Source organism: Camellia sinensis, chromosome 3 (assembly GCF_055761805.1).
Source record: "Camellia sinensis isolate YWXY chromosome 3, ASM5576180v1, whole genome shotgun sequence".
In the NCBI taxonomy this organism is placed as follows: Eukaryota; Viridiplantae; Streptophyta; class Magnoliopsida; order Ericales; family Theaceae; genus Camellia; species Camellia sinensis.
Genome location: NC_138963.1, coordinates 35,049,964 through 35,075,603, shown reverse-complemented (window position 1 = coordinate 35,075,603; position 25,640 = coordinate 35,049,964). Strand labels below are relative to the sequence as shown.

General features: G+C 38.0%; 1 protein-coding gene across 1 annotated transcript; it reads right to left on the bottom strand.

Moving 5' to 3' along the window:
* FK (Ergosterol biosynthesis ERG4/ERG24 family) lies at nt 1–25,640 on the bottom strand. Its single transcript, XM_082917457.1, has 13 exons — nt 25,346–25,640; nt 25,112–25,229; nt 24,921–24,991; nt 23,926–23,982; nt 22,163–22,254; nt 20,601–20,648; nt 8,831–8,951; nt 8,673–8,719; nt 7,368–7,449; nt 1,762–1,838; nt 1,465–1,584; nt 518–592; nt 1–423 (listed from the first exon to the last, which is right to left on the bottom strand). The coding sequence occupies exons 1-13, from the start codon at nt 25,391–25,393 to the stop codon at nt 270–272; spliced, it is 1,110 nt and encodes a 369-aa protein (XP_082773583.1). The 5' UTR covers nt 25,394–25,640; the 3' UTR covers nt 1–269.

The window sequence follows — 25,640 nt, the reverse complement described above, 5'->3', positions numbered from 1 at the left end:
TTTTTGATGAAAACCTCAATAGATAAAACCCTCAATTTACTGAAAACCCACAAAATTGGTTTTCTAGAATTTGACAAAATCCATCAAAAACTCAAAAGAATATACACAAAGTACAAACAACAATAGCAAAGTTCTTCCAAAATGCAAATTCTTATGGTAGCAACAATCCTCATTTGGACCATATATGTTCTCTCTCCGCATCACAGTACTACATGCCAACAAGACCAATTTTGGCAACAACCCGGGATTACATCTAGTCAATGAGCCGGTTAATAAACATATGGTAATATCCTCCATGGAACGAGTTTGCAGTACTCTGCCCACACTTCTCTATACTTCTCTGCGCACCGAGCTTCATCTCTTCTCTCTCTCCATATTAGCAAAATAAGAAGATAAACTGGATAGAAGTACGGAACTGGGGAACTGCAAACATGAATGACTTCTCATTGACATTTTTTGATTTTTGCTATATTGAATTATATAACCACCAAAAATAAAGTATGATTGAGAACTTTACCTTATCCCACAGGGTAAACTGAAGGAAGAAGCCACCAGTAAATCGCCAAGGTAATTACAGTGCCTTGCAATTCCCCTACAGAGAGAGAAGGGTTGAATGAGATGACCCGTCTTGAACATTGAAGATAGGTACAAAATTGATGTACTTTGCAAGCCATGATTCATTGATCATGGAATGTTGATACCGTCAAAAGTAAAACATTCAATCCACTGAAGACAACATTCACTTGGACCAAACCAAATACCATGATGCCGCTGCCTTTCCAGGAACAGTTAGTTGCCAATGAAATAAAAAATAAAAAATAAAATTATAAATAAGCTACACAGCTAAAATTTTCATCTGTAGTAAAAGTTTTCATCTGTAGTAAATTTGACAAGTCACAACAACAGGCTACATTCCACAGAATAGAACTACAGACTGCTCCCCAAAGTATATTTTGTCGTAACTGCAAATTGTCGCTTACAAAGGTTTAGATTGTAGTTCACAATTTAGTGTCACACCTATTAGCTCCTTCTTTGGTCATCACAGAATTCCAGACTTTGGAATTCTAAACCTTTATATGGCTTGTTTGCCTACTACAGCTTCTAAATATCGGTGGAAGTACTACTTTTTTGAGTGACGATCAGAGTTGATTCAACGTTACACCTATTAGTTCACATTATTTCAAACTCCAAATTTTGTTGAGGCCTAAAGAAACTACCTCTTCTGTTTATGCACTTCAACAGACAATAGGAATTGAGCCTCAGAATCCCTCTTTCTGACATAAGGTTGAGGCACTTAAAGTTACCACCTTAGTGTTGCTTTGGCCAAATAACAATCAATAGGAAATCATAATTGCATCACTGTCATGAAAAGAGCCTTCGGTTTATTCATTTAGTTTCATTTCTTTCATTTTTTTCCAACAAAAAAAAATTAATTAGAAGAATATGATCAGACGGAAACCTTACCAATAACCAGAAGCCAGCAACTTTCCCCCTATAACTTTTGGAGGCCTACCCCATATTGGCGCTTTAGGGTTCTTTTTGAATACATGCTTCTGCTTGTTAGCACCTCTAAAAACCCGATACCTTCCCAGTACCAACAAATAAATAAAATGCTATTTTAGGTCATGAATGAGAAAGGAAGAAGAGAAGATAAAGAAAATTAGAAAAGGAAAACCTAACAAATAAAGTTATCCAAATTGCAAAGAGAAAAAGAAAATGAACTTAATCAGAATCATCTTGAGTATGCTGAAAGACATTTACCCAGTCAGAAAAACAATGCCATTTGCAATAACAGCAGCTGTTGTTAGCTCCACCTTGTTACTCAAAAGCCACCAACCCTACAATAAAGAAAGAGGCAACCGGTCATCCAAGAGTTTTACAAGGAAAAATATTTTGCTCACAATGTGACTTTGATGGTAACATCTTCAGGGTACAACAACAGAAACATGGAAATCGTAGGAACAAATTACAAAGCACTTTGTCGTCATTATTCAGATGCATCAAAGTTAATTCACCATCTGGAACTCTTATCTCTAAAGGGATGAATCAATAGTTTGCTTAGATTAAATTAATTGGAATGTAGATACTGATAACAAGTCCACGGTTGGTTTTTTTTTTACTCAGTAGAAGATAATTAAAGAGTAACATATCCATAATACTGTGAAGATTATGTATTTTATAGTATTTTATATTAGTCATTTAGGGTAGTTTCGTCTATTAGATTATTAGGGTTTATTTCATTTAGGTTATATATATTTGAAATCAGAGATTCATTTGAAATACACAAAATATATGTTCTTTGTTATCAAGATATCAAAGCAGGTTCTAAGTCAAACCTCTAGAAGCCCCTGAGTCAACTCCTTCCCTGTGGTTGTCTGGTTCGACTGAAGGCTTCTCGCGACCAACAGTTCTCTCGCGACTGCCTCTACCTGGCCTTGTCTCGTGATTGCCTCAACTGTTCTTCTTCATGATTGTCATTTGTGGTTCTCTCGTCAATTTCAGCTCCAAGTCTTCGATGTCATTCGTGGTTCTTTCGTCAATTGAGACTGCCTAACTTTGCTTTGATCTCTCTCTGGTCGTTCATGGTTCTCTAGTCGCTGGGATTGGTACTCTCTTCTCTCTGTCTGGTACTATTCTCTTTTATTTGCACTGGGTTGTTTGATTATAGCAATATGGCTGATGATAAATTGCAAGCTATCACCACTAAGTTGGATGATACAAATTATTCTAATTGGTCTCATGTAATGAAAAATTTTATCACGGGTAAAGGCATGTGTAACTATGTTATTGGTGTGACTACTCGACCTATGGAATCTAAAGAAACTGAGGTTGATGTTGCTAAATGGGATAAGGAAAATGCACAAATTCTTACTTGGTTTCATAATTCAGTTCAAACCATCATTGGTATGAAGTTCTCCAAGTATTCTACTTCTAAAAAAGTTTGGGACTATTTGAAAACTATGTACCTTGAGTCTAACTTTGCAAAACAGTATGAACTTGAGATGTCTATTCGTAGTGCTAGTCAGAAAGATAAGTCCATTCAAGAATTTTACAATGAGATGACTTCTTATTGGGATCAGCTTGCTCTAATGGAACCATCAGATTTGCAATTACTTGGCAGTTATACCAAGTATTAGGAGAAGCAACGTCTTGTTTAGTTTTTTATGGCCCTTCGTGATCAATTTGAGCCACTTCGGGGCCCTATTCTTCATCGGTCCCCCTTACCTTCTATCGATGGTGCTGTTCGTGAGCTTATTGCGGAAGAAACTCAGTTCAAGGTGGCTCATGGTGCTCCTCATTCCCAGTTAATTTTTGCCACTCCTCCGCTCTTGCCAACCCCACCATCTCCTTTATTTCAAGTTACTGGTAAGCCTAAGCCTCGGGTTTCTATGGATGAGTGCTGCTTCTGTCATCAGAAAGGCCATTGGAAACATGCTTGTCCTAAGCAGGTGCATTCCAAGGGCCGTTCATTTGGTCCACCATCCTCTAAGCCGACATCTTCGGGATCTCGCTCATCTGCAGCCTTTTCTACACCAATTTCTGAGAATGGTCCATCTTTCAATATGCAGTCTATGTTTCAACTCTTTCGTCCCAGGCTTCCGCTATGACTACCACTCAGTTAGGTTTGTCTGGTTCATCCTCTTCAGATAATATCCACACTTCGTGAATTTTTTATTCTGGTTGTTCACATCATATGATCTCTGTTGCATCTCTCCTTAGTAATTGTCTCCCCTCCTTCTCCTATCAGTATTGCTACCACTAATGGTTCCTCTATGCATGTATCCTCTATTGGTTCTATTTCCTCTTCCCATTTGTCTCTTTCTCCTGTATTTTATGTACCTCACCTCTTACTCAGTCTTATTTCTATTAGTCAATTATCTCTGATTCTGGTTTTGATGTTGTTTTCTCTTCCTCTCATTGTGTTGTACAGGATCGGGTCTCCAAGAGGCAGATTGGGATCAGGCGTGGAGTTAAAGAACTATATATCTTGGACAGCGTACATGTTCCTTTAGATGTGTCTTCTACTGCATTATCTTCTTTTTGTTTAAACAATAAGTGTTCTTTATTTTATATTTGGCATTCTAGGTTAGGTCATTTGTCAAGTGATCGTTTGAGGATGTTGGTTCAGTCTTGACATTTAGGCAATTTTTCCATCGCTGATATTTCAGAGTGTCGTGGCTGTAAACTAGCTAAAATGTTTGCTCTTCCTTTTAATAAAAGTAATTCTATCTCATCTTCTCCTTTTCAATTGGTTCATATTGATGTTCGGGGTCCTTCCCTTATAATTAGCAAGGGAGGTTTGCAATATTATGTGCCTTTTGTAGATGATTACAGTCGGTTTACATGGGTTTATTTGATGACACGAAAATCTAATTTTCACAAAATATATTCCAATTTTCACTCCATGATTTGCACTTAGTTTTCCACCACCATTAAAGTTCTCCGTTCTGATTTGCAGGGTGAGTATTATTTGTCTGAGTTTTGGCAGTTGTTTAGCTACTCGTGGTACTATTCATCAGTCTTCTTATTCAGACACTCCTGCCCAAAATGGTCAAGTTGAGCACAAACATCACCATCTCCTTGATACAACTCGTTCTTTGCTGCTCTCATCCTTTGTCCCTTCTGTCTTTTGGGGAGAAGTTGTGCTCACTGCTGCATATCTTCTCAATCGGATGCCTACTCCTCTCCGGCTCATCTCTGTATAAGCGTCTTCTTGGTGTTACTCACAATTATTCTCTTCTTCGTGTTTTCGGTTCTACATGCTTTGTGCTCATTCCTAAACAGGAGCGCTCTAAGCTTAGTTCTCGTTGTGTTCTATGTGTCTTTTTAGAGTGTGGCATCAATCAGAAATGTTATCAGTGCTATGATCCTGCCACCAAAAAGCTTTATGTGTCTAAGCATGTCACTTTTTTGGAAAAACTACCCTACTACACTATACCTTCCACCCCTATCCCTATTACCGAGGATGAATTGGTTCACGTTGACTCTTTTCCTTTTGATGTTTCTCCTGATGAGTTTGTTTCTAATCTTGAGATCTCTGCCTTGCCTCTTCCTAGTACATCTAATATCTCGCCAGCTACTCCCTCTCCAGCTCCCGCTTCTCCTGCTCCTCTTCTTGTTTATCAGCGCTGCAAAGCACTTCCGAGCTCGACTGTCTCTAGCTCTACTGTCCCTCCAGTTGTTTCTTTGGATCCCGCTCCTCCTGCATATCGCTTTCCAACGCGTGGCCGTCATCCTCCGAACTGGAATGGTTTTGGTAATACATGTTTTTCCCTTTCCTATCAGTCTTTTCTTTCTTGTCTTCATACTTATTTTGAGCTTAGGTTCTATAAGGAAGCTTGTCATGATCCCAATTGGATTGCTGCCATGAATGACGAGTTAATTGCTTTGGCTAACACTCAGACTTGGGATTTGTTTCCATTGCCTGCTGACAAGAATGTTGTAGGCTATAAATGGGTCTATAAGGTCAAAACCCTTTCTGATGGTTCTTTGGAACAACACAAGGCTTGTTTGGTTGCCCAGGACTTTTCTCAAGAGTATGGGATTAATTACGATGAGACTTTTGCCCCCGTTGCCAAGATGACTACTGTTCGAATTCTTATCTCTGTTGTTGCTGCCCATCACTGGCCTTTGTTTTAACTCGATGTCAAAAATGCTTTTCTGAATGGGCATCTTGCTGAAGAAGTGTATATACACCCTCCATCAGGTCTCTCTCACCCTCTTGGTGTGGTTTGTCGTCTTCGTCGTGATCTCTATGGTCTCAAGTAGTCTCCTCGTGCATATGAGCGATTTCACTCTGTTGCACTTCAACTTGGTTTTTGCCATTGTCATCATGATTGTGCTCTATTTGTTCGGCGCACTTCTGTTAGCCTTGTTCTTCTTCTCTTATATGTGAATGATATGATCATCACTGGCTCTGATTGTAGTACTATTGAGGAGGTTAAGCATTAGTTATTTCAGGAGTTCGAGATGCAGGATTTGGGGTTTCTTCGGTATTTTCTTGGTATTGAGGTTGCTACTTCTCCTACTAGGTATCTTCTCTCTCAGACTAAACATGCCCGTGATATTCTTTCTCGTGCGAAACTCACTGATGACAAAATTGTAGACACTCTTGAGTTGCATGCTAAGCTTTCTGCTTCCGATGGCGTTCCTCTTAAGGATCCCACTTTGTATCGTAAGTTGGTTGGGTGCCTTGTTTATCTCACTGTTACTCGTCAGGATATCTCCTATGCTGTGCACATTCTTAGTCAGTTTGTTTCTGCTCCTCGTTTCACACACTGGGCTGCCTTACTCTGTACTCTGCGCTACCTTCGGGGCACTTTGTTGCAATGCCTGTTGTTATCTGCCTCTTCGGACTTGACTCTTCGTGGCAGGTGACATCTCTGATCGCAAATCCACTTCTGGTCTTTGTGTTTTCCTCGGCGATTCTATCATATCTTGGAAGAGGAAGAAACAATCTGTTGTTGCTCGTTCCACCGCTGAGGCTAAGTATCGTGCCATAGCTCATGCTACTTCCGAGATCGTTTGGCTACGCTGGTTTCTCTCTGATATGGGTGTCTCTCTTTCTGATCCAACTCCGTTGTATTGTGATACTCAGAGTGCTGTTCAGATTGCCCATAATTCAACCTTCCATGAGCGGACCAAGCATGTTGAGATCAATTGTCACTTTGTTCGACAGAATCTTCAGGCTGGCACTATTACTCTCTCTTTTGTTTCGTCCTCTCTTCAGTTGGCCCATTGTTTTACGAAGACTCACACTGTTGCTCGTTTTCGTTTTTTTCTTGGCAAACTTTCAATACTTTCTGCGCTCACATCCTCAGTTTGAGGGGGGGGGGGTGTTGGAGATTATGTATTTTATTGTATTTTATATTTAGGATAGTTTCGTCTATTAGATTATTAGGGTTTATTTCATTTAGGTTATATATATTTATACTCAGAGATTCATTCGAAATACACAAAATATATATTCTTTGTTATCAAATACAACTCGCTATTCTCTGAAATCTATAAAATTTAACTTCTCACTTTTCTTCAGAGACTATAGAAAATATGAAGTTTACTAAAGTGGCTAAATAGCATTCAAGCATAAATATGCCATCTTGTGATCCAGATTACATGTTTCATTTGCTACCATATACACATTTTTTGTTATCCAAGGAGGATTAAATCAGTTCTTGCAGAAAACTGATTGTAATTGTTGGAATGGAAGTCAAACAGGTTCACTGTTTTGAAGAATTTCTCACAATCACGAGCATAACTGGGTATAAGTATACAGATCCAGGTATGCATCTTTTTAATTTTCTTGCCAATAAACAAAATAGTTTCTTCTAATAATTTGATCTAACAAGTGACAGGTAACTAACTACCTGAATACTAAAGGTGAAGGGAATCCAAACTAGATCTCCAAACACAAGCATGAAGCCCAACTTTTCTGCAATTATATCCCAACTGCAAATGATAGTCACATAAAAAAAGGTCAGATTTGAAAATAAAATCGTCTTGGAATTATAAAGTTGAAATCTTTCAGATAAGAAAAAGTAAATAGAAGTGAGAGTGGAGGAAACACAATGATAGGATGCACAATGTAACATGATTTATTAACTGTACTATCAGAAATGAACAAGATACAGACATGTGAAGTGCCAATGATTCTCAACATTAAGGTATAAATCTCATGTAGTGGACTACAATTGGGCATAGAGGTCTGCATGGTTCACATCAGTTCAGTGCAGGTTAGAGCCAGACCCATAATTGAACCAACTTTTGTCGGTTCTCAATTTGTGGACCCAAAGCTGACGAGGTGATGACTAAAATGTAGAACCAAACCAATCCAACCAAAGAAAATTCAGGTTGGCGATGCAAGTCTAACTGTGTTGTATAAATTTTGATTTATTCATTAAACAAAATTTACTATTACTACAGAGCAAAATGAAAAAGACCTATTATAAACAACAATTATGGGCAAGAGTGTCTATATAAGGGAAAATGCTTCAATAAATACCTCCCTTTTGGGTGTATACCATATGCACCTACTTTGAGACATAACCAAAACCACTTTTAGTCAAACAAAACCACTTTGACTTGTAGCCAAAAACAACTTTGGGTCGTAACGAAGGCTAGGCCCACTTTAATTTGACCATAAGCGAACTTCATTTTAACCACTTGAAGTCATAACCAACACACCGCTTTGGGGCATAACCAGAGGATATGGTTCACAACTTTTTAAGGGGTGTGTGCCAAAAATTGGCCCTATATAAGACAGAGTCATAAGTTCATAACCAATAGCGTTGATACATACTAATTTACAAATTGAAATGTTTTTAATACATATAGGGGTCAATTCTCAAGTTGGTTTAGGTTACCCAATCACCAACCCAAGAACCAAACCGATTTGGTTGGTTCTTGGAAATTTGGACCCAGAACCAAACTGAAGCTTTGCTAGAACCCGGCCAACCCAACTCATTAAGATTAGGTTGGTTCAGTTCAAGGATTATTCAATAAGAATGAAAAGTACTATAACACAAAGAAAAGTAAACAAAAATACATCTCCAGGAAGAAATTGGCAGGTTAGCATGGTAGAATATCAAATATATTCTCAATAGAGAATGATGCAATTGCACTTTGTTGAGTTTGAGTTGGGTGTTCTTCAGAGAAACAGATAACGCACTTACGTGGAGGTCATGTACTCTTCATAAAAGAAGTAGTCCAGGATGTATAACTGAAACACGATTAAACCAAAATGAAATAAATAAATAAGTTATCAAAGAAAAATCAACAATCACCTACAAAACTAGTTTTGAAACATGAAAAGTATAAATCACCAAATTACCACACAGAATAGCTGGTAAAGAATCATTGATTGGCTCAAGTTGGCATCTTGAACACTTTTTGCCAAAATGGAGAGGTTGATAAGTAGCCATCCCATCATCCCAGCTCTAACAAAGAAAAATCTACAGAAGAGAATTCCATCATTTTAAGAGGTAACGCATTCACCATAAAATGCAACTGGATTATGTTTTCATATTCAATTAAGCCAAAGTCAAAATGTTTTGTCATATGTAGACATGGAAGAGTCAGGAAATACTTTTTAAGATGTTTCAAGAAAAGGAGCACAAATTAATTTATGATTTAATCAGGTTCATGGAAATTGTGATTGTATACATGGAAGGAAAAACAAACAGGAATTAAAATAAGTTCACTGCTGAAAGGATTGTGGAGCAAGGCTCAGGCTTTCGGCAGGAAGTTATTTTGGTCGGATTCGAGGTGAGTTGGGTTATCACCATACTGTGATTGGCCTCGAGTACCGTACAAACCCAATCCTTCTTAGGTCGTTTGGATGGCAAGTGTCGGAGTGTGGCTATCTGGGTTCGTGACAAGGAGGCTGGTGGGCAGTCGTTTCAGATTGTGGTCACCATTGTAGGTCATCGGCATCCCATTGTTACCCTCGTCTCAGAGTTTAGGGATGGCTGGGAGAGTGTGGCGTTGGTTATGGAGGGCTTTGCCAGAGGCGAAAGCTGGGTTGCGAAGGCTCGCGCTGGGACGACGGTATTAGTGGTGAAGAGAACGGCTCTGGAAAGTCTGGTTGATATGGACAAACCAGTTCAGGCGGTGGTTGAAGAGGGGTGGTTTGATATACTGAATTGGGCATTGGTGGGCTTCGTGCGTATTGGTGGGGGATAAGGGTGTAGGGTTTTCTGTGATGACAGAGTGGGCTGGTCGGTGGTGGGGCGCGTCACGCAAGGTGGAGCTCCAACCAAGGGAGACAAGACTTTCTCTTTGTGTTCCCCTCCCTTTGGGGATGCTGAAAATGTGTTGCGACGCCAGTGGGTTGACAACGGGCGCAACCTTCGTCTACGATGGTGGTCACCGACAGTTGTGTGACAAGGGCAACCCAACGCTGTCGGAGGCGACTATGTGGGTGCGGGTGTTGGGCCTACCCATTCATCTCCGAGGAATGGCCACGTATAGGGCCATCGGTGACCGTTGTGGTGGTTTTGTGCAGATTGAAGAGCTTTCGGCGGATCTCGGAGTGGTCCGATTGCAAGTCTAGCGTCATGGCATCATTCCGACTAAGATCTCGCTGCATTGGGAGGATTGGCAATATATGATCCCTCTGTGGCCGGAAGTTTGTCCTACGGTTGCCTTGGTCTTGCCAGCGGGGGTAGATCATGAGGGATTTTGGCTAGGGAAGGAAAATCGGCAGCGACGGTGTGATGATAGGCAGAATTTTGGAAATGGAGGATATGGTGGGTCTATTCGCAAATTTGGGGGCGAGGATGTAGGGTTTCGGTATCAGGGCAGGTTAAAGCATCCTAGGCAAAGGGATTGGGCTGTGGAGCAGTCACATTTGGGGCCAAATAAAGGTGGGTAGGTCGCAGTAGGTAGGGATGGCAACTTGAACCCAACCCGACGGGGACCCGACCCCCCGACCCCGAATTGAGCGGTTATTCCCTGAAAAATACCCTGAACTGGCCGGGGATGGTATTAAAAAATGGATCCTCAATGATATTCGAGCCGGGGACAGGGATACATGTTCCAGTCCTAGACCCGACCCGACCCGACCTCGACCTTGACCCCCACCCCCGCCCCGTTGTAAAATTACTATTATGCCCCAGTTTATATATGTGTGTGTAGGGTTTGGTTGACACACTCACTCACACACAAACACAACACTCCTCTGCTGCTCTCTCTCTCTCTCTCCGCCGCTGTTTAGTTTAGGGTTTCGCCTCCCTCTCTCTCTTTCACACAACGACGGCTGCCGCTCTTCCGTCACCGCCGATCCTCCCTCACCGCCGTTGCTATTTAGAGTTTCGCCTCCCTCTCTCTCTCTCACACACGACGGCTACTGCTCCCTCACCGCCGATTTTTAAAGGTTATCTCTCTCTCTCTCTCTAGGGATTTCTACCTCTATTTTTTTTTTCTCTAAATTTATTTATTTTAAATATATATATATGATTTGTTATTGATCTGTTTTCGACAATCTGTTATATACATATATATAACAATGATCTGTTATTTATTTTAAATATATATATAATCTGTTTTCGACCTCTTTCATTGATATGTATGATCATTTTTTTTAATTATTGATCTGTTTATTTTAAATATATATGTCATTGATGATATATATCTAGTTATTTATTTTATATATCTATTTTTTTTTTTTTAATTATGATCTGAGGCTGAATATGATAGTTTGAGGAGGTAATTTGACACAAAATTTAAGAATTTTAAGTTTAAAACAACAAAATTTAACAAACCATGAGAATTTGAAATTCTAACTTTCTAGATTTCCATAATTTTCATGTTTTGTGGAAAATAAAGCAACTTAAATTAAAGTAACAATAATCATGACAAAATCAAAAACTCATCTTAGAAAAGGAACAGAGAAAGAAAACATAAAACAGAAACTCATTTTTTTTTTTTTTTATTGAGTAACAATTACTTCTATAGTCTCCTTAGTTGTTTTTATTTTTCTATCTGTAGTTCTAGGTGAATGAATATTGATGATTCCATTAGCTTAATTATTAATTGTTTCTTTGATATTTTCAAATGTTTAGTTAATTTGTTTCTCAATTTCAAGTTCAAAAAATTTAACTGCTTTGGTAGTAATGTGGTGGTCAGAGAGATTAAAAAACGACTTATATATTCTTCTTTTGAAGGCAACACTCTACATCTTATGATTTTAATTTTTTTGTTTGTGTATTTTTCTTAAAAAAATAATTTGTTTTATTTTTTTCATGCGATCACTGGTGGGATCTAAATGTTTATGATATGATTTCATTAGCTTGACGACTGAATATTTGTCATATTTATTGGCTAAAGGGTGAAACTTTTTGTTGGATTTTGGGTGATGGTTTGACAAAGTTTAAGTTTTGCCATTTTGTTTGGATTATATATTGATTTTTGGCATATGGCATATTTAGAATTCCTGCATGGTGGCTAAATTTAGTATTGGTTAATGATTTGTTGTTTAAGGACCAATTTTATGTTGCCTCTTTTAACATTAATTCAATCCATATTATTTTTATAAAAGTAAAAAATGTCAGATGTTAACTCTGAAGTACCAGTTAACTCTCAAGTACTATTTGAGAGCGAGGTGTCACAACAATCATCGCCAGCTACCAACTCACCTACGAACTCACCGTCTCCCCTCTCTAATCAAAATGTTATTGATTTAAAAGAAGAGTCTAATACTTGTGGAGGAACTAAAAGAAAACCTAGTGTTGTGTGGGAACACTTTAAGAAACCACAAGTAAATGAGGTGTGAAAGGCAATATGTAATTATTGTAATAAGCATCTTGAAGGTGATTCAGAAAATGGAACTAGGCATTTGCATGATCACTATAAGAGTTGTACTAGGAAAAAAGTGATGAACATTAGGCAAAAAGTTTTAACTAACAACTTTAATAGATAGAGTCCAAAAATGAATTCTTATATTTTTTATCAAGATTTTGTTAGGAAAAAGTTGTCACATGCCATAATATTGCATGAATATCCCCTCTATCATAGATCATGTTGGTTTTAAACGATATTTGGCAACACTTCAACCATTGTTTAAAGTACCTTCTCAAAATACGATAAAGAGTGATATTTTAAAATTTTATGATTATGAAAGGGTGAAAACATTGAGTTTGCTGGAGCATAATAAAAGTAGGGTGGCAATCACAACTGATATGTGGACTGCTAGCAATCAAAAGAAAGGATTCATGGCTGTCACCGCACATTTTATTGATGATTCATGGACATTGCAAAGTTGCATTTTGAGATATATATATATATATATATATTAGTAAACTTGCAAATCATTTAAAAGATCTATCTTATTCAGTTCAATTTGCATGTTATTAATACTGTTCATGACTATTACATTTTAGGTCTACTTATGTTCTATCGTCCACACACAAAAGAAGTTCTTTGTGATACTTTGCTTGAACGTATGATGGACTGGAATATTGATAGAAAAATCTCTACTATTACTGTTGATAATTGCTCCACAAATGATGTCATGATTACCATGTTGATGGATAAGTTGAGTAATATATCACTTTTGTTGGGTGATACTTTGTTTCATATGCGTTGTTGTGCGTATATTTTGAATTTGATTGTGAAAGATGGACTGGATGTCATACAAGTGGGTGTGGAGAAAATTCGAGAGAGTGTAGCTTATTGGACAGCAACACCAAAAGACAAGAAAAATTTGAACAAATAGTCAATCAATTGCGTAATCCACGTACTAAGAAATTAGGACTTGATTGTACAACTAGGTGGAATTCAACCTACTTGATACTTCAGATTGCCTTATTGTATAAGCATGTCTTCTCTCGATTGAAAAATAGAGAGCCCCAATATAAGACTGTGCCAAGTGAGGAAGAATGGGAGTTTGCTAGAGAGATTAGTAAGAGGTTTAAGATATTCTTTTCTATCACAGAGTTATTTTCTGGTACTAAGTATCCTACAGCCAATGTTTGTTTCCAGCTTTGTGTGAGATTAGGATGACATTATCTCAATGGCTCTCTTGTAAAATTAAAGTTATTAGAACAATGACATCAAAAATGGTGGAAAAATTTTATAAATATTGGTTAGTGATACATAGTGTTATTAGAGTTGTTATTGTACTTGATCCTAGGTGTAAAATGAGTTTATTGGAGTTTTATTTTGAAAAACTTTATGAAGACAAAACTAAAGATGAAGTTGATAAGGTTCGTCAGATTTGTTATGATTTGTTGCAAGAGTATCAACACCGAGGTGGTATGGAAACCGATGTTGTTAGTGACTCTTCTATTCATCCGGATATTGTTACAGAGACCCTTTCAGAGTATGATTTGTTTATTAGTAGAAAGAGAAGTAAAAAAATGAAGAATGTAAGATCTGAGTTGAACCATTATCTAGAAGATGATGTTTTGCTAAGAACTTCAGGTTTTGATGTTTTGAATTGGTGGAATGCCAATGGACCAAAGTATCCGACTTTACAGGCAATAACTAGAGATATTTTAGCTATTCATGTATCCACTATTGCTTCTGAGTCAGCATTCTGAGTTAGCATTTAGTATTAGTGGAAGGTTGGTGAATCCACATCGTAGTAGACTTCATCCAAACACATTAGAAGCATTAATGTGTGCACAAAGTTGGTTGTAAGGTACAAAGATGAAAGGTACTCATATTATTATTTCATCCAATTTACATATTATTATTTCACTTTTATATTACTATGAAATAATTTCAATATTGAATTTATATTTTTTACTTTTTAGAAAATTCAACATTGGAATCAATGGGCTATGCGACTATATATAATGATGATGAGATCGACTCGGATGAGTTGTGTGCCACTTTTGTGTTAGTTGTTATCTTTTTTATTTTAATTGTTAACATTTTTTACATCTTATTATTAGTATTGATTATTTGTTTTTTTCCTTTTGTTATTTAACAGAAATTCAAGTTAAAGGAGATGATGAAAACTGTGGTGTGGTTGCATCAGAGTATTGGAGAAACAATGTTGTTTTTTTTTTTTTTTTTCACAATGGATTTGGTTTTTTATATTGTAATGGATTTATTTTTTTTTTATTTTTTGGGTAGCCTATCCCTTGTGGGCTATGCTTGGGACTACTTATTCTCTTTGCAATTTGCTCAATTTTCCTTTGTGTGGGCTACTGGATGGAATATGCTATTTGAATATGTTGAAAATATGTTGACAGATATGCTATTTGAAAATATGTTGACAGATATGCTATTGAGTGGAGCTTGAATATGTTATTTGAATATCTTATGTGGAGCTTGAATAGAATATATTGACAGATATGCTATTTTTTAATTTGAAGATATTTACAGACCACTGTTAATCTTTCCTTTGAATCCAAAAAAAAAAATCTGATATGCTACTATAATTTGGGGATTTTTCGGGATTGGGGATACCCGATCCCCAATCGAGGACGGGGGCGGGAGAGGGGGAGACGACGAGCTTCCTCCCCCCTGGGGATCGGGGGCGGGAACGGGAAATTTATCACTTTTGGGAATCGGGGACGAGGAGTGTAATCCCCGGCCCCACCCCATTGCCATTCCTAGCAGTAGAGGATTGGGCCAGATCAAGTCTTTGGTAGAGGGTTTGGGCTAAGTGAGGGATAAGATGGGCCCTAGTACTTTTGGCCCAGGTGTTATAGCAAAAAGGGTACCCAACCCACAGATGGAGACTGGGGTTTGCTCAAACCCAACTCTCGAACGGGTTTTTGGATCTCTGAGTGAGGGTGTTGGCTTGCAACTGCCAACCAGCCATGCTGAGGGTTGGCCATCAAGCGGAATGGTGTTGCAGACCTCGCCGGAGCTGCCCAGCTTGCTGAAAATATCTCTACGCCTTGGTCAACTGGCGGCAGAGGTTAATGTTGCACATTGCTCCACTGATGGACAGTTCGGGAATGACTAACCTATGGCAATAGCAGCACAGTTAGTGGGGGGTGCTGGGTTTATGGCGGTGAATGAGGAGAGATGGGGGTTTTCCAGTGATGACATGGCCATAGCGGTCCGACCTTTGGCAACAGATGATGAGGTTCTTGGTCTGCCAAACTCGAACCCAAAGTTTGACATTCTCTTACAAGAAGCATTTCCAGCTGATCTACCATCGTCTTCAGATGAGGTGTCTAAATGGGTGTTGACCTGCATTGTTGGGGTTAGTAAATTTATGAGAGTTTCATTTGCTAGGCATGAGGTGGAGGCTTTAAAGTTATTCTCCTCAATTGAAACATCATGGAAAAAGGGAGGGTATAGAAAGACAATCTGCTGGTCCAACAGAAAATGGGGTTCGGGAGTTGTGGAGACTTTAGTGCTCAATAAATTATGATTGACCCACGAGAGGTGAAGACCGACGGGTTAGAAGGGAGCGGGAGGTCCCCTTTTGTTGCCATGCGCATAAAAATTTTGACTTGGAATGTGAGGGGTCTAAATGATCTAGCTAAACAAACGGTCGTTAAGTCCTTTCTAAGGACTGCTAGGGTGGGTGTGGTATGTCTTCAGGAGACTAAAATGGAACTTGTTGAGCCGGCGTTTGTGCAGGAGTTATAGGGTGGGAGGCATGTGGAGTGGGCGTTCCAACCAACTATTGGGGTGGCTGGAGGTATTCTCCTGTGTCGGGATAGTAGAGTGGTGGTGAAGGAGAAGGACGAAGTCGGGGGTTTTTCACTATCCTGTTTGTTCAGATGCCTTGAGGATGATTTTCGGTGGGTGTTTACTGGGGTTTCTGGTCTAGTTCGGGGTTCAGAAAGGGCCACCTTCTAGGAGGAGTTGCAGCATGTTGCTTTCAGATGGGGATTGCCGTGGTGTGTTAGCGGAGATTTTAATGTCGTAGGGAGCCCAGTGGAAAGGATTGGGGGAAGTCAGGTGGGGAGGTCTATGAGGGATTTTGCTTCTTTTATTGATGAGATAGAGTTAGTAGATTTGCCATTACAGGGGGGAGGCTTTACCTGGTTGGGTGGTCGAGCTAATTCTCGGCTGGATAGATTCTTAGTGTCTGGGGTTTGGGAGGAGCATTTCTCTCAGATGCTACAGTGCCATTTGCATCATCCGACTTCTGACCATTGGCTAGTTCTGTTGGACAGTAGAGGAGTCCGGAGTGGTCCCTCGCCTTTTCGGTTTGAGAACATGTGATTACGAGCAGATGGTTTTGCAGAGAAGGTGGGTGGCTAGTGGGAGAGTTATAATGTAGCAGGTTCGCCCAGCTATAGATTAATTCAGAAATTGAAACTTCTTAAGTCTGATTTGAAGAAGTGGAATTTAGAGGTTTTTGGCCGCTTAGAGGTTCAGAAGACAAATATCTTGTCAGTTTTGTAGGGTTTGGATGCGCAAGAATTGGTTGGAGATCTCACTGAGGAGAATTCGGCAGTTAGGTATGAGGTTCGGAGAGATTATGCGCAAGTAGCTCAGATGGAGGAGATTAGTTTCTGGCAGAAATCTAGATGTTTGTAGTTGAAAGATAGGGACCGTAATACAAAGTTTTTTCATCGTATAGCTAATGCTCATAGGCGGGTGAACCAGATAGGGAGAATGCGGGTGAATGGGGCGATGCTTTCATCAGAAGAGGAGGTCAGGAATGGTATTGTGGCATTCTATCAGCATCTTTTCCGTGATGAGGGCCAAATTTGGAGACCGGGGATGGATGATGTAACTTTTGATTCTATTCTGAGGAGGATGGGATATTGTTAGAGAGCCCTTTCACTGAGGAGGAAATCTTGGGTGCATTAAGGAGTATGCCTGGAGACAAGGCACCGGGCCCGGATGGTTTCTCAATTGCATTCTTTCAGCAGTGCTAGGAGGTGGTCAAAGGGGAGGTGTTGGATGTGTTTGCACAGTTTTATCAATCTGGGCAATTTGAGAGGAGTTTGAATGCCACTTTCATAGTTTTGATTCCCAAGAAGGGGAGGAGGATATTCGTGACTTTCGGCCTATAAGTCTTTTGGGCAGTGTTTATAAACTATTGGCCAAGGTGTTGGCTAACAGGCTTCGAGCAGTGTTGGAGGGGGTCGTCTCAGAATCTCAAAATGCTTTTGTGGGTGGGCTACAGATTTTGGATGCTGTTTTGGAGACAAATGAGCGCGTGGACTCGCGGTTTCAGCAAGGGAAATGGGGGATTATTTGTAAGCTGGATATTGAAAAGGCTTGTGACAATGTAAATTGGCAGTTTTTGATGTACATGTTAGAGAGGTTGGGTTTTGGGGAACGATGGCGGAGGTGGATACATTCTTGTATTTCCATTGTTCGGATGGCTGTCCTCGTTAATTGGACACCGGCGGGTTTCTTCCCCATTTGGAGAGGTTTACGGCAGGGAGACCCTTTGTTCCCATTACTGTTTATTTTGGTTATGGAAGCATTGAGTCTACCGTTGTCTAAGGCGGTCCAAGGGGGCTTATTATCGGGCTTTGTGGTGGGGGAGGTGTCTGCTTCTTTGTTGGTTTCTCACCTATTCTATGCAGATGATGCGTTAATTTTTTGCGATGCGGATGCTACTCAGATTAGCAACTTGCATTGTGTTCTGTTATATTTCGAGGCGGTGTCAAGGTTACGGGTTAATTTGCCAAAATCGGAATTAATCCCTGTGGGTGTGGTGGCTCAATTACCAGTGTTGGCAGCCGTTTTGAGTTGTAAAGTGGCACGGTTGCTAGTTTCTTATTTGAGACTTCCTTTGGGGGCTTCTTTTAAGGAGACTAAAGTGTGGGATGGGGTGGTGGACAAAGTTCAATGGCGGTTAGCAGGGTGGAAGCGCCAATACTTGTCAAAAGGAAGGCAAATTACTTTGATCAAGAGCATGTGCTTTCAAGTATTCCGACGTACTTTATGTCTGTGCATGTGATCCTTGTGGAGGTGACTAAGAGGTTGGAAAAATTGCAATGAGATTTTTTGTGGAGTGGGGGTGGGGAGGGTTTTCATTATCATTTGGTGGCTTGAGAGAGGGTTTGTAATTTGAAGGAGGGGGGGTTTGGGTGTGTGGAAATTGGTGGCTTTTAATCGGGCTTTATTAGGCAAGTGATTGTGGCGCTTTGTGGGGGAATGGGAGAGGCTATGGAAGAGGGTGGTGGTGGGTAAGTATGGGGAGGCCTAGGGGGGTTGGTGCTCGAAGAGGGTGGTTCAATCTCATGGTCAGGGCTTGTGAAAGGGGATTTGGTTGGGGAGGGAGGTGTTTTGGGAAAGGGTTCGGTTCCAAGTGGGGGTTAAGGATCGAGTTCGCTTTTGGCAAGATCGGTGGTGTGATGGTTTGTCTTTGGCGGTCATGTTCTCGCTCATTTATGCTCTTGCTGTTGATGTGGAGTTAGTTGCTTCGGTTAGGGTGAAGCAAGGGGATTCAGTTGTTTGGAATGCTCGTTTACATCGTAATGTTCAGGATTGGGAGCTCGACTACTTGGTGGCTTTTCTAGGCTTCTTGTATGGGTTGCAAAATGAGGGAGATGGGAGGGATTCTTTGGTTTGGGATATCCAGAGGTCCAAAAGTGTTTTCTCCATGTCCTCATTTTATGGGGTGCTTGTAAGGGGTGTTGGTGGTGTGTTTCCTTCGAAATTTATATGGGCTACGGGTCTCCTTCCAAGGTTGCTTTCTTTGTTTGAACAGCTGCTTTGGGTCGTATTCTTACTATTGATAATTTAATTCGGCGACGACATGTGTTGGTGAATTGGTGTTTTATGTGATGCAGGAATGCACAAACGGTAGATCATTTGCTTCTTCATTGCGCGGTTGCATGTAGACTTTGGAATTATATTGTTGCTTTGTTTGCTTAGTGTGGGTGCAACCGAGGTCTATTTTGGGGGTGTTACAGAGTGGGGGTGGGGCTAGAGTGGGGAAGAGACGCCAGAAGGCTTGGGTGCTTGCTTCCCATTGGTTAGAAAGTAATAGGCAAGTGTTTCAGGGTGTGTGCCACTCTATCTGTTGGTTAGAGCGTAGGTTGTTGTTGGTGTTGCATAGTTGGGTTACGGGTATAGTTGAGCCAAATGTTTTGGTCTTCATAGATTTTGAAGAGGATAATTAGTTAGTCTTGTTTCAGTCCCTATCTGGGCTGCATCTTTGTATTCTTTGCATCGTCTTGATGCTTTCTAATAAAATCTGATTACTTATCCAAAAAAAAAAAGACAATGAGAGCAGGAAAGCAAAAACGTCGAAGTTGAATTCCGATGTCAAAGTTGAATTCAGACTACAACATCTGCAATAGCAAGTTTCTACAGCTTGAAACTAAAAATAAGCTGGGGCATTTCTTAAAGAAAATAAAATTATACATGAATAAGTTAAAGGGAAAATTTCACTTTACCCCCTTGTGGTTTAGGCCAAGAATGCATAATAATCCACTATCACTCAATAATAATCACTTAACCTTCTTGTGGTTTATGAACAAATACACCGTTACAATTCCCATCTGAAATAACTAAAGGTGCAACTCACACACCTTTTCTGAGAGTGAGTCACTTAAAAAATTTACAGTGAAGCATTTCTATAGAAGAGCTAATTTGTTGGGATAGTTCTTTCCACTGGCCCACTTATGAAACAATTTTTGAGCATGGAAAATCACATGCTTCAAAGTCTAGACAAACACACTAGTATTGGCAAGCAACCCCATATTCACATCAGATAGTTTTAGTTCACTAAATCAACAATTTCTATTAGATTTGAAATCACATACGCTACACAAAATTAGAAAAACAACTGCCAAAATTTGAAGAAAACAAACCCAACTTGATCAAATTCATTACGATGAATCTCTTTTTCTTACTCACTTTACAGTCTTTTCATATGAATTTAATGGTTGGCAAATTTCAGAGCCATGAAAAAAATTGAGAGGGTAGTGAGTGCATGGAAGTGGGGTTAGTTCAGAAGGGAGGGAGAAGATGAGGATATTTAGGTCAATTTACAAGTGCCATTAACAGAAGTAAGCAGTGCACTTTAGTCTACAAACCACAGGGGGTTACGTGGTTATTTCCAAATAAGGGGGTCTCTAGGGTTATTGCACATGACCCATACCATGGGGAGGTAGAGTGAAATTTGCCCCAACTTAAATGCATGGTCTGAATAAAATTCTAGAAGACCAGCTATAAAAAGAAAACAAGCTCAAATTGAAGTCCGTATCACATACTTGAGGTCAATGCCCATAAATTGAGGATTCAGCTGTATCCCAAACCACCTATTGGATGACATAATGTAGCAGCAATATCAAGAAACTGAAGATAAACGCAAAATGTTGATTACACAAAATGGAAGATACATTTTATTTCACAAGCATAGATTTCAACAGAAAGGTGCCAAGGGAACGTAACACTTGTAAAACAAGACAACTACTAAAAAACCTGTAAGCCTCTATAAAGGATCTACATTCTCTACAAACAAGAAGATTGAAAATACAATCAACTGATATTTGTAGAGATAAGGAAAGATCTTAAAAAGATGTTCAAGCCAGAAATTACAGTTAATTTATTACTGTATCTTTTCTTTTATAGGAGTTCATCTATATTTGTGGTTGATAAAGCATGCAACGAAAAGTGTGCAGGAAACATCACATATGTGATATGGGAATTGTCTACATGTTTTATCATCATCAAACCAACAAGTTATTCATGTTGCAGCACTCAGCGATCCTACAAAAACATATGGACTGTTATGATAAGGTTGAGCACATAAAACATTTATGTGTAGCTAGTCACCATGACACACTATTAACATTTCAGAAATACTTCCACTTCAAAATTGCATGCAACAACAAAATAGCTCCGGCATCCTATTGTAGAAGAGAATTTGATTCTAATTTGAAAAATAAACTTCTGCTTCAACTTCTAGAAACCATCTAATAACTTTACCCAATACATTTTGTAATATGAACCAAAGAAAATCCTAATAAGAATCAAACTCAAATGAATTTAACTAGAATTCCTGACAGGGTAAGACCGGTTATATGATACAACAATAAATTCATAACCAATTCAAACAGAACTCGTTTCTGTTATTAAGTACCTACAACTTAAGCCAGAATGTAATTAAACAGATCTCGTTTGAGATATATAAGCTTCCAAGAAGCTTAAGGTTGGATTGTTGGAGAAAATGAAACCATGGAATTACAAGATCATGTAATGATTTTGTGGATATTATTGCTAGAGACAGGAGTAGGACTAGGAAAACAGCATCTGTTGGATTAGGTGAACATGCTGCAAGTAAAATTCTTTCTGAATTCCCTTCACTCCAATGGGAGCTTCTATTTATAAAACACCCTTTTTCTCAGTTCACAAAAGTTTGTCGGTTCCGATATCAACTACTGAACAAAAGTCAATTGTTCGAATGTCAACAACTGAACAAAATTCAGATATCAACTACCAAACTGGATTTTCGTTTGGCAATTAATTTCCTAATAGTGAATTTTGTTCAATAGTTGATATCCAAATGAAAAAAAACTAAGAATAAGTTTTGTGGTGTGTAAATATAAGCTCCCCGCTCCAATAGAGATCCATAGTCAACTGCGTATGCACACAGCCACAAATCCTTCTCCTAGAAGCCAAGACAAATCTCATGTGGAAAAAAAAAAAAAAACAAACAAACAAACAACAACAACAACAACTAAGACAGCAACATCCTTATACAAAATACCAGCACAATCCTATTTTCCTATTCAATTAAAACTACCCATCCTAGAAAAATCATTGGAAGTACCAGTCATGAATTAGGTTTCCTGTGACATGAGGTTTCAGGGATGAACCCTGATCATGTGATATGCGACCAGCCACATAAAGTACCAATGTCACCTGGAATTTAGAAATAAAAGATAAATTAGAAAAGTGAAATCATATTTAGAATAAAATGGAAAAGTAAACACCCTATTTAGTTTCAGTTTTGAGAATTCACTTTTCAGAAAATTCTACTTTTTCATTTGCCGTATTTTATTTTATTTTTCACTAAATTTTTTAAAATATTTTAAGCAATTTTTTTAATTTTTAGACACACTTAACTTAAATACACTTAAAAAGTACAATATTTGTGAAAAAAATCTTTAAAAAATTCACTAAATACTAAAAATATATATTAAAAAATGCGAAAATTCAGTACATTTTTCATATTTTTGTGTATTTATTAATTTTTTAAAATATTTTTTTCACAAATATTTTACTATTTAGATACATCTAAGTAAGGTGCATCTAAAAAAATTATTAAAAAAAATGCTTAAAATTTTAAAAATATTCACTAAAAACAAAAAAATACGAAAAACAAAAAACAAAAAATATGAAAAACAAAAAAATCAATTTCCGGAAAACTGAAACCAAACACACTGAAAAGTATCCTTCTGTTGATAGTGCATTTGTGTGAATCAGAGGTGCAATCAATTACAGTTGTTGCCACATCCAAACAATAGTTATCTCATAGTCCTTAAAAAAATGTAATGAGGAAACAATGTTGTCATAAGAACCAAACACCCCCCCCCCCCCCCCCCCCAATATTCACATTTATCCTATAACATATTGTTTTAAGAGATTTAGCCCAATTGGCCTTCCAATGAAATAAGAGATAAAATCGTCTATAATCTAGATCTCAATCTTCTTAAACTTTAACTGCCATTATAAGTGTGTATAAATTGTTTCCTTCCCATTTTGAAGGACAAACTACTCATATTTTTGTCATAAATTTGTCTTAAAATAACTTCCCCATTGATCACCATACCTCCTTTCTCATGGTCATGGCTATATTGAGAAAAACATGTACATTAGCAATTTCATCTTTGTTCACGATGCTTTGTTCCTTGTAGATAGTATTATTATCACCATTTTTTTTTAAACATTGAAGTTCTACAATATCATCGCATTTTGTATGTAGCTATCAAATAATTCTAGTCTAGTTTGCCCAATACTTGCAAATACTTCAGCCCCTTTATTAAAATTGCATGGTTCCACTTAGTTGACACTTACTATTAGGCCAACAAGCCATTGTTACATTTTGAATAAAGGTTTGTTGCTTAACAATTCATTAAATACTCAAAAAACTTTAATCTCTTTTTTATATTTTACTGTAGTTACTTCTGTGCAATTTTGGTTATCATAAATGTGACTTATTTGATTTATTTTTCAAATTTAAAAAAAATAAATAAATTAAATTAAATTAAATTGTCTTAAAAAAGAAAAATAAAAAAATACACAACCTTAAAAAAAATAAATTAAATAAAAATAATCTCCTCTGCTTTCAAAATTGAAGAAAAACCTCAAACATGATAACACTTAATAAGAGGGACGTTGAAAACAGTGGCACATCCTGATGATGCTAGTTTCTTACAGAGATTAACCATAATATATAATTGAAGCCTTTCAAATAGGCACACACATCAGGTTATTAGTCCACCAATTGAAGTTGCAATGCTTACAAGAATGCTATAATTTTAATATGGGACAGAATTATTCCAAGTAGGGTATAATAGAATTGTGACTTACAAGAAAACTAAGTATAAAAGCCGCTGACAAAAGCTCAAGTCCTCTGTCTGCTATTGCCTGCAAATATAATTAATGTTCATGTGTCTTTAGAAAAGAGACCAACTAAAATGAAGTTGTAAGGAAACAAGTCAAGGACCATCTTAATACAATAAATTCATATTCTGGCATGGAAGTTTGCATGAGTAAATCTGAATACGACCAATCAATAAATTTCCACGTAAAACAAATTGAGAAGGAGAGGGAAAAACTCCAAAACATTCACAACAGAAATAAATAAACTATTGCCCTTGAAAATTAGTTTTGATACATGACTTATTAAAAAATATATGTGGAAATATAAATAATAATAAAAAATTAAAACCTGATTCTGTATTTATGCTAAAAGATTTCAAATTGATATAGCACATGTAGAATTTCAACTGAGTCTTTGATCTGGATGTATGGTCAGTCCACCACATTATTCCAATCTTACTCATTTACATTTAGTGTTATGTTGTTAAAATCTAAAAGCATAGGCTACTAATCTTAATATATATTAAAGGACAAAAATTCATCCTTATGATGAAGTACTATTTGTGAAGACAAATAGTTCAGTACCCTATGGGCTTGTTTGATTGGGCAAATTATAACATAGGTTGAGATTATTAATCCATAGGACTTGCATTTTATTGTTTGGTTACAAATTTTATTATTCAGATTAAATTCCAAATGGCCATTATATCCAACAGAATTGACAAATTTTTTAATCCTAAGACTAAGAACGCAAAACATATCTAGTGCAAAACAAACGTGGACAAGTGAGAATTATGTATCTCACTAATACAGCTGGATAACCAATTCTACACTAATCTCATGGATGGTTGATCCCTCACTATTAATCCTGCGAATCAAACAGTCACTAAATAAAACTAAAAACTGAAAAAGAAAAAAAAAATATATATATATATATATGGATTAAATAAACAGATAGAGAACCTATTTTAGCAAATACATACAGTGGGAGATGTGAAATCCGTCCAAACCCCGATTCCAAGTAAGGCAACCAGCAAAATAAGTGAGATCAAACCTGAAATTCAAATAACTATAAATAATAATAAATAAAGAGAAAAATGTACACAATTCAGAACAACTAACACTTCAGCAGATCACATATATGACAATATATACAGAAAGTGTGAAACATTACCGTTGCAGCGGTATTGGAGACGAGTGCCGTCAGATAAGATTACGCCTGGAACAAGCTTTCCCGGTATAATGGATCCAGCAATTGCCAAATAAGCAAAGAATCCAAGTAGCATAGTAACCTAATTCACCAAAAGGAATTTGATAGAGATAACATTGCAGATACATACATGTGTATACATATATGTGAATCCATAGACATAGAGAGAGAGAGAGAGAGAGAGAGAAGAGTACTCACAGAGGTCGATGAAGGAATTAGGGCGAGGAGAGTAGAGTTCAGATCCATTCTGTGTGTTCTCTCTCTCTCTCTCTCTCAGCTTCTTCGTGTATTTGATGCAGATGTGAAAGTCACTACTCTCCTCCTATTGACTCCAGAAGTGTAGTCTACTTTTTTGCCAATTGTTTCTCGGTCTGGCTGCTCAACCCCGCTCCAATTTTTTATTTTTATGATAGCGCGATGGTGTGTTTGGTTGGGGATTTAATGAAGAAAAATGCTCGGACACTATAAATGGAATATTAGAAGGATCACTAAT

Coding starts and splice junctions, on each gene's coding strand:
- FK (XM_082917457.1), bottom strand. CDS start 25,393: ATGGATCTGAACTCTACTCTCCTCGCCCTAATTCCTTCATCGACCTCT. Junction 7,450..8,672: donor GAAGAGTACATGACCTCCAC/GTAAGTGCGTTA, acceptor TATCATTTGCAG/TTGGGATATAATTGCAGAAA. Junction 593..1,464: donor TTGCTGGCTTCTGGTTATTG/GTAAGGTTTCCG, acceptor CTCTCTCTGTAG/GGGAATTGCAAGGCACTGTA.